Below are 10,290 nucleotides of genomic sequence, written 5' to 3'. Positions count from 1 at the left end.
CTCAAAGCTCAGTGTAATTAAAGACTATTGTACTCCGTCTGCGGGAAAGATACTGATTTGGAGTACAATTGATCTTCAATTACTATTCCGGTGCTTACCTTATGCATGTAAAGTTATGAGGCCCTCCCAACATGCAAACTATTGTTTGGGGGATCTCTGAGGTCAAAGAGCCATTTGAGACCCACTGATACCTGTCTCCACTGTTCAGGTGCATGACTAAGTAAGAACAAATAATAATAAATGGACATAACTTCTTATGTCCATAACTATTCGCACGAGCGATTAATACGCTCCAAACCAACACCGGAATATTGCTATTTAAATACCCTTCCGATGGGTACCAAACACTGCTGTATGATTCCTGTTAGACCCTTCCTACAATACAAAGAGGGATTCCTCCGTTCAGGGACATTCTATATTAACCAAACTTTCAGAATCTATCAAAGGGACCATGGTCTACAAACTACATTAATTGTGAAAATATGTAACGATTGGGTCGCACGCTACGACTACATACTCCTTACCGTAAATACGCATACCGATGCGAGCGGGTGCACGCATCAGCGGGTATGCGCTATCACGGGAAAGCGCACGCATGCGCAGCGCGGACCAGCGTGGGGTGCAAATATGGCAGCGTGTATAGGGATATTTTTCTGATTTTGACAAGAGCCATCCCATACTCCTCCTGCAGACGGACCTTTTCAGGAAATACAAATCGACTTCGTACAGTTAACACCCTGTAGGAATTTGAAATATGTATTGGTGTACACTGATGTTTTCTCAAACTGGGTAGAGGCATTTCCTGCCACCACAAATACTGCTGTGTTTACCGCAAAGAAAATTGTGCAGAAATTTGTATGTAGATATGGTATCCTTAGGAGTAGGAGCAAAGTGATGGCTTGAAACTGGACTATTGTGGTCATAGACACTGCCACTAGTGTTATGTAGCATCGGAACCACTCCCAGATCCCCACTTAACAAATCACCCTCTTTGAAATTTTTGTTTTGTTTTTTGTTTTTTTGGAAGACAACCTCATGTCATGATCGATCCGTACCGTGATCAGAAATACACCAATGAGGTAACAGTACAGTACCTTATCGAGATGAGCCAGCATTTGAGAACTTAACAAAAGAACTTGAAACTGTTGATTCCTGATATGCCAACTACTAACTGTCTTAATTGTGAACCAAGAGACTGTGTGATTGTTCTTACGCTCAGGTTGCCTAATAGACAGGTGGGAAGGACCGTACCAAGTTTTGTTGACAGCACGATCCCAGTGAAAGTAGCCGAGAGAGAGACTTGGGACCACGAATTCCCATCGCAGGAAAGTCGGTAGTCCGGAAGGAACTCGTAAATGGAGTGAGATCACAGAAGTATCACCCAAGAGTCTGTTCCGTGAAGACTGAAAGGCGGCACTGTTGAACACTAAAATTATGTAATTACTACTGCGCTTGAAATGTTATTTAGCAGATTAAATAAATTAGGATAAATCAAAAATTAAGTATAAAAGCGCTTATTATGTATATGTGCCGCTCATACCTGTCAAAGAAATAATTTTTGTCATTAAAAATGTTTACAGCCTCTTTTTGAGGTTGTTTGTTGAAGGAAGTGGTGGTAAATAATGAGGATTCCAATATAAAAGTCTGGGACACAGTAGAAAGTTTTTTCTTTAAGATAAGTCCAGTACTAGCTGACCCTGTCTTACCCTACCTTTTTAGCCGCTAATTGCGGCTTTACTTCCAGCCTCCGGGCTTGGTTTCCTCCTGCTGGCTGGCGGTGTGCAAGCAAGCCATCCCGCTGTGCGCTCGTGGATGGAGCGTGTCAGCTTCTCCTTCCTCCGTCCTTCACTCACCAACGCGTTTTGGGCTTTGGGGCCCTTTGTCAAGGATGAGGGAATTGACACTCCCTCATCCTTGACAAAGGGATGGCTTGCTTGCACACCGCCAGCCAGCAGGAGGAAACCTTCAACAAACAACCTCAAAAAGGGGCAGTAAACATTTTTAATAACAAAAATTATTTCTTTGACAGGTATGAGCGGCACATATACATAATAAGCACTTAATTTTTGACTGTTGAACACTACCTGAGCGTACTAAAGGATTACAGAAAGACCAGTCATTGACATTCTATTTTTGTGAGGTTTTCATGAGGAGTCGAGTGTGGGACTGGAACTGGTTCTGGAGAAAGGAGTGATGTCTTTATAGGATCCCAGGATCAGCCTATCACTTTGTTAAAGCCAGAGAAAATCAAAGGTCTAGTAGTTACGGAGTTCGGAGGTAACGTGATAGGCTATTGTCTGAGGAATACTGTATTTTTGTAGTTATTGTGACCCTATAATTGAAGATGAGTGCATCCAGATATGTCAGTCTAGCAATAAGGCAGTATTTGACAGACATCCCTTGAGTGATTACCACTCACTAGTGGGTAAGGTCTTAAACCAAACGGAATGTTGGATGTGCTCACAGGTACCTCTAAGACAAAATAATGTAGCATTAGTCCCATATTCTTTAGAGTTAGCTGAGGTACTTGAATTACACGGAAAAGGGGGCGGACACCGGTGGACTATAATATAACTAGACACCCTAGTCTTAAGATCCACCAGTACCATAGATAAATCCCTGGTATGTTTAAATCTCACCAATTTCAGGAAATCAAGAAATTGGGAGGTAATCACGAACAATCAGACAATAGCTATTCACACATAGCAGATAAAGAGCTCATTAATATATGTGGAAGAAAGGTTTATGAATGGCTCTCCCTGAACTCCAAAGGTTTATGTTATCTAGGAAGGACACTACCTGAAATAATAACTCTTGTTCAATGATAAAACAGACCTAGCATATGATCCAGAAATGGAAACAATGTTCAGGGAGTGATAGGAATATACACCATGAAAATTTTATATATCTCTTTCACGATTTGTTTGTGTTTTCTCCCTCTACCCAGCAAAACCTCTATCGAATCCGAACATCAGTGTACAAAGATGTAGGTGCATGTATGTGTGCAACGTTCGTTCAAATCAGACGTCATAGGCCATAGCACTGTCCCAGCATACTCTATAGGTTGAATGTTGTCCCACACCCAACCAGTGGTCCAGTGACCGCTGAGTGCATATAGAGGATTTCCCGTCCTCCTCCCTGTCTTCCCCAAATATAGTCAATGTCTGATTTGCAAAATGAATACATACGTGTGTCTAGGTCACGGATTATGTGTTTGAAATTTTTTTTGCAATTATGTTTAGTGTGACAGTTATGACAGTTATTGTCTACTGTCAAAGGGTGGACCGTCGAAGTCAAAAATATTACATACACAGCAAATACAAACTCCAAACAGATGGGTCTCTGTGCGTTTGCATTCACGCAGCGTGCACAGCTATATATGGTAGCATACGCATTCACACAGACAAGCCACAAAGATATATTCAACACATATTTCATCCCACACATAAATTAAACATGTCAAGCACCAGACATTATAATGTATTTATATAATAGAGTATAACATCATATATATATATATATATATATATATATATATATGTATTATTGGAACGGAACAAGATAAACATGTCATGCTTGGTGTCACAATGATCAGGGCAATGAGTGTGTTGGTTTGATAGCTGTGGTTAGATTGTAGCACATTGCAACGATTAGTTATGATTAAGTGTATGAAATCTAAAGTCACTCTTATTAGTACAAAGAACTTCCTAAAGACAGCATGTGTGCAGAAAGAAACCAGTGGCTAAAACCCCTATGATGTCATCTTCAAGTCTGAACGTTGCTTGCACATGAACTGACCAATGACACATCATGAATGAGATATCTCCCACTCCTGGACCAATAACAGAAGACACAGTCTCAGACATGTACTTCTCCCCCAATACACAGTATATAGGTGATTCCCCTAACCCAAGAAGTTCTGTTTGCTGTTGTTTAGTTGCTGTTGTTTGCTGAGAGGGAGAGATGGAGCAGAGTGTGCATTGAGGGAAAGGGTAATGTATGTATGCTAGCTGTAATGGATTCTTTTGTAACTATCTGCTTCTAGTGTAATTGTAACACTGTAACCATATATATACTGTACATGTGTTATATTGTATGCATACCCTTTTAATATCAAATATATACATCACTGAGCGTTGGACCTCAGCCACTGTGTGCGATTGCTTGTTTTCTCTTAAGGGATGTAGTGTTTGCAGCGTACAGCGCACTTTTATCGCATAGGGTAATAAGATGCGCCGTGAGTCCGCAGCATATATTAACACTGGCATTTTAAATATTTATTAGAAATAATCTGAACTTCTCAATATATGTGTGTGTGTGTGTGTGTGTGTGTGTGTGTGTGTGTGTGTGTGTATGTGTGTGTGTGTGTGTGTAATAGCAGTCAGCAGCACTCCATACATTAAGTTAATAGTGATACAGCTGGTGCCCTCCAATAGAATCAACTAGCAAAGTTGTTCCCATAAACATAATCCAGCGGTCGGCGGCACTCAAGGCTCCCCCAATTGATTTTGGGCTCTATTTTTTTTTTATTACACTGGTTTGACAGAGTACCCCTGGATAAATACAGCAGACCCTTGTCTGACACAGCACCCCTTTATGTACAACAAATCATGCCTGGGGCGGACCACCTACAGTGTCACAATATGTGTATGATACACTGCGGTCTGACCGGCAGTGTCACTGAAAAATAATATTATAGTACACTAGGGTATAGCACAAAAAATATATATTTGTGCCAGAGACATAAAGGGCTTAAGTCAGGGTATGTAAAATCATTTAATTTTAGAGTGGTAAATAAAAAAATCAAAAGAAAATTTAGATGCAGAGACAGTAAGACATACAGAGTGCATTCAGAATCAGAACCATCAGACATTCTTGAGGAAGGTTTAGGGGTGTCCACGTTACCTATGTGTGAGTCTGACATTTCTCACACTGTCCTCATAGAGAAGCCTCGTTCACCTCCTTCCACCATTTCTGCACCATCTGCACATGTGAGGAGCAGTACAAGTAAAGATGAGGATTCATGTGTGGAAGTGGAACAGAATGAGAGAGATATGTGTGTACTACTACTATCTAACATTGAGGACGTTGATGATGTTGTTTGTGTAAGTCAGCCACCAGTGGCTGCAGTTGTTGACCATGATAAAAAGAAAGCCATTGCGATGCCTGGGCAGAAGACCAAAAAAGCCACCTCTTGGGTGTGGGATTTTTACCCCAACCCTGACAATGTTTGTGAAAGCATCTGCTCCATTTGTGAAGCCAAAGTTAGTAGAGGTAGGAACGTTAGCCATATAGGCACCTCCTCCATGTTACGTCATTTGCGGCGAAGACATGAAATTAATTTTGCAAGTTTTTAATGTAACTAACACCCTCATTATCAACATCCTCCTTACTGAACGGAGGTAGTCTATCTAAAAAACTGTTTTGTGGGAGCCCAAACCAACTAATCATTTCAGCCATAAGTGACAGTCCCTGTTGCTGAAATGATGGGTTTGTTAAACTGTTTAATAAATACAACACAAGGGAGGCCCAAGGCCAATTCCATCTTGCACCTCTTTTCTTATGTGCTGTTCGGAGCCTTGCTGTTACGACAAACATTTATACAGTTGAGTAAACTGCCGCCCTGTCTGCCACTGTAGTGTCATTCTGTTTCCTAGATGAGCCATGTTGGAAGTATAAGTGCCACATGTTTGTGCCACCCGCTGCTGACGCTTAGCTTAGTCATCCAGCGACCTTGGTGTAACTATTTGGCCTAAACTGGATGAAAACAATATTGTGAGCTGTGAGGTGGTCAAAATAGACTTGAAATTAGTGGAAATGAATGTTATTGATGTTAATAATACTGTAGGAACAAAACAGACCCAAATTATGTGATTATAGCTGTTTATATGATTTTTTTTTTAAATACAGATCCAAAACTCGCAAGGGAGATAGAGGCAAAACAAATACAGATTCAAAACATGAAGAAGATACAATTCCAAAAGAAGAACCTAAACCCGATATTTGAGCCAGTGCACATCTCTACTCTAAAGCAAGTGGTCATGTAACTCCATATTAACGTCTAATGTGAGCATGCCATATTATTTTGTCCAGTATGTTTCTGAACACTTCAATTATGCCAAATATGTTTTTTCAGTTTAACAATACAAGGCCTTACATGCACAACAATGCTACATACTAGGTTATCTTGATCTACAGGGTGTCAGCCCTTTGGGGATGAAAAAAAAAAGTAATCAGATGTCTCTGAATTTCTTTTGTCCTTATGCCATATATTATTGGATTTAACATGGGCGTAAAGACCAGGTACAGGTTCGACAGAAGAATTTGGGTTGAAGAAGCTGTGTGTTCGCCAAACCTCTGAGACACAAAAGAGAAGAGAGCTGGGACATAGGCCACTAGAATGACACAGAAATGACTAATACAGGTGCTCCATACTTTGCGTCTGGCCTCTTGGGTTGGAAGTCTCAGAACAGTCCTCACAATGATGAAATAGGACACTGCGATGGATGCAGTATCTACTCCCATTACCAGTAGAGCAACTAGTAATCCATACACAACATTAATTCTGATGTCTGCACAGGAAAGCTTGGCCACAGCCATGTGTTCACAATATGTTTGTTCAATTATGTGATTCCCACAAAATGGCAGCCTCTTCACAAGAAATGGCAGAGGAAGCAATAGGAGTGTTCCTCTCATGGCCCCCAAAAATCCAAATTTAGTGATAAGTGGACTTGTTAAGATGGTGCAATATCTAAGTGGGTGGCATATCGCCACATAACGGTCATAGGCCATGGCCACGAGCACAGCGGATCCCATGACGGTAAAGGAATGTACGAAATACATCTGGACCAAGCAACCCTCAAAAGAGATCTCCCGTTGATTGAACCAGAAGATAAGCACCATCTTAGGTAGGACAGCATTGCACGAGACAAGGTCTGTCAACAAAACCAATGAGAGAAAGAGGTACATGGGCTGGTGGAGACTTTTCTCTGTCTTTATGATGAGCAGGACACTAACATTAGCCAGGACAGTGATCACATATATGGAAAAAATGGGCAAAGCAATCCACCCATGTAGCCGTTCCAGTCCCGGAATTCCAACCAGGATGAAAGTGGAGTCACTAATGTTAGAGCTACTCATACTGCCCATCCTTATTTTTGGATCATTAATACATTATGTTAGATATAATTATCCTAACATGAGAGAGCCTCCAAATATCTGAGTGTGGCTCCAATTATTATTGTAAACAGGAGTAAGGAACCATCACTGATGAAGCCATTGTCTTCTCCGGTCAGGTGAGATTCAGGGCTACAGTAGGTCACACAAAAAACATCTGAAAAAGACATCATAGAAATTATTGGACTTTATCATATAAACCCCTCAGATTGTTCTCTCTGACTTTCTTTCTCTTTTACTTTTTTGTCTTTCACTAATTATTTAATTATCACACTTTTTTAATCACCTTATAGAAACACAGAATGTGATGGCAGATAAGAACCACTTGGCCCATCTAGTCTGACCCTTTCTTAACCATATTGTTACCTTAAACCCTATTTGATTCTTATTTCTTTGTAAGGATATCCTTACGGTATGTCTTTCTCATGCATGTTTACATTGTTCTACTGCCTTAACATCTACCACCTGGCACGGGTGGTTATTAGACTTGTCCACAACCCTTTCTGTGAAGTGATGCTTCCTCACATTTCCCGTGAACCCCCCCTCCCCCCTCCAGTGTCACCGCATATTCTCATGTCCTAATACTTCTCTTCCTTTGAAAAATGCCTCTCTCCTGAAGCTTGTTAAAACCCTTGGTATATGTGACACTGTAGTGATGTGCACCTGAAATTTTTCGGGTTTTGTGTTTTGGTTTTGGGTTCGGTTCCGTGGCCGTGTTTTGGGTTCGAACGCGTTTTGGCAAAACCTCACCAAATTTTTTTTGTCGGATTCGGGTGTGTTTTGGATTCGGGTGTTTTTTTCAAAAAACCCTAAAAAACAGCTTAAATCATAGAATTTGGGGGTCATTTTGATCCCATAGTATTATTAACCTCAATAACCATAATTTCCACTCATTTTCAGTCTATTCTGAACACCTCACAATATTATTTTTAGTCCTAAAATTTGCACCGAGGTCGCTGGATGGCTAAGCTAAGCGACACAAGTGGCCGACACAAACACCTGGCCCATCTAGGAGTGGCACTGCAGTGTCAGGCAGGATGGCACTTCAAAAAAATAGTCCCCAAACAGCACATGATGCAAAGAAAAAAAGAGGCGCACCAAGGTCGCTGTGTGACTAAGCTAAGCGACACAAGTGGCCGACACAAACACCTGGCCCATCTAGGAGTGGCACTGCAGTGTCAGGCAGGATGGCACTTAAAAAAATAGTCCACAAACAGCACATGATGCAAAGAAAAAAAGAGCTGCACCAAAGTCGTTGTGTGACTAAGCTAAGCGACCCAAGTGGCCGACACAAACACCTGGCCCATCTAGGAGTGGCACTGCAGTGTCACGCAGGATGGCCCTTCCAAAAAATACTCCCAAAACAGCACATGACGCAAAGAAAAAAAGAGGCGCAATGAGGTAGCTGTGTGACGACTAAGCTTAGCGACCCTAGTGGCCGACACAAACACCTGGCCCATCTAGGAGTGGCACTGCAGTGTCACGCAGGATGGCCCTTCCAAAAAATACTCCCCAAACAGCACATGATGCAAAGAAAAAAAGAGGCGCAATGAGGTAGCTGTGTGACGACTAAGCTTAGCGACCCTAGTGGCCGACACAAACACCTGGCCCATCTAGGAGTGGCACTGCAGTGTCACGCAGGATGGCCCTTCCAAAAAATACTCCCCAAACAGCACATGACGCAAAGAAAAATGAAAGAAAAAAGAGGTGCAAGATGGAATTGTCCTTGGGCCCTCCCACCCACCCTTATGTTGTAAAAACAGGACATGCACACCTTAACGAACCCATCATTTCAGCGACAGGGTCTGTCACACGATCAATCTCTCCTTGCACAAACTGGCTCTACAGAGGCAAGATGTCCACCTCATCATCATCGTCCGATTCATCACCCCTTTCACTGTGTACATCCCCCTCCTCACAGATTATTAATTCGTCCCCACTGGAATCCACCATCTCAGGTCCCCGTGTACTTTCTGGAGGCAATTGCTGCTGGTGAATGTCTCCATGGAGGAATTGATTATAATTCATTTTAATGAACATCATCTTCTCCACATTTTCTGGAAGTAACCTCGTACGCCGATTGCTGACAAGGTGAGCGGCGGCACTAAACACTCTTTCGGAGTACACACTGGAGGGAGGGCAACTTAGGTAGAATAAAGCCAGTTTGTGCAAGGGCCTCCAAATTGCCTCTTTTTCCTGCCAGTATACGTACGGACTGTCTGATGTGCCTACTTGGATGCGGTCACTCATATAATCCTCCACCATTCTTTCAATGGTGAGAGAATCATATGCAATGACAGTAGACGACATGTCAGTAATCGTTGGCAGGTCCTTCAGTCCGGACCAGATGTCAGCATCAGCAGTCGCTCCAGACTGCCCTGCATCACCGCCAGCGGGTGGGCTCGGAATTCGTAGCCTTTTCCTGGCACCCCCAGTTGCGGAAGAATGTGAAGGAGGAGATGTTGACGGGTCGCGTTCCGCTTGACTTGACAATTTTCTCACCAGCAGTTCTTTGAACCTCTGCAGACTTGTGTCTGCCGGAAAGAGAGATACAACGTAGGTTTTAAATCTAGGATCGAGCACGGTGGCCAAAATGTAGTGCTCTGATTTCAACAGATTGACCACCCGTGAATCCTGGTTAAGCGAATGAAGGGCTCCATCCACAAGTCCCACATGCCTAGCGGAATCGCTCTGTTTTAGCTCCTCCTTCAATGCCTCCAGCTTCTTCTGCAAAAACCTGATGAGGGGAATGACCTGACTCAGGCTGGCAATGTCTGAACTGACTTCACGTGTGGCAAGTTCAAAAGGTTGCAGAACCTTGCACAACGTTGAAATCATTCTCCACTGCGCTTGAGACAGGTGCATTCCACCTCCTTTGCCTATATCGTGGCCAGATGTATAGGCTTGAATGGCCTTTTGCTGCTCCTCCATCCTCTGAAGCATATAGAGGGTTGAATTCCACCTCGTTACCACCTCTTGCTTCAGATGATGGCAGGGCAGGTTCAGGTGTTTTTGGTGGTGCTCCAGTCTTCTATACGCGGTGCCTGTACGCCGAAAGTGGCCCGCAATTCTTCTGGCCACCGACAGCATCTCTTGCACGCCCCTGTCGTTTTT

The 10,290-nt window shown here is 42.7% G+C and overlaps 1 protein-coding gene across 1 annotated transcript; it reads right to left on the bottom strand.

The window, feature by feature from the left end:
- Nucleotides 1-5,585: 5,585 nt before the first annotated feature.
- On the bottom strand, nucleotides 5,586-7,149 carry LOC134988857 (olfactory receptor 52E2-like). The gene is made up of 2 exons (XM_063950578.1): nucleotides 6,253-7,149; nucleotides 5,586-5,609 (listed from the first exon to the last, which is right to left on the bottom strand). The coding sequence occupies exons 1-2, from the start codon at nucleotides 7,147-7,149 to the stop codon at nucleotides 5,586-5,588; spliced, it is 921 nt and encodes a 306-aa protein (XP_063806648.1).
- Nucleotides 7,150-10,290: the final 3,141 nt, after the last annotated feature.

This window comes from Pseudophryne corroboree, chromosome 2 (genome assembly GCF_028390025.1).
Source record: "Pseudophryne corroboree isolate aPseCor3 chromosome 2, aPseCor3.hap2, whole genome shotgun sequence".
NCBI lineage: Eukaryota > Metazoa > Chordata > Amphibia > Anura > Myobatrachidae > Pseudophryne > Pseudophryne corroboree.
The sequence above is the reverse complement of the archived record's forward strand: the minus strand, read 5'-3'. Positions and strand labels throughout refer to the sequence as shown.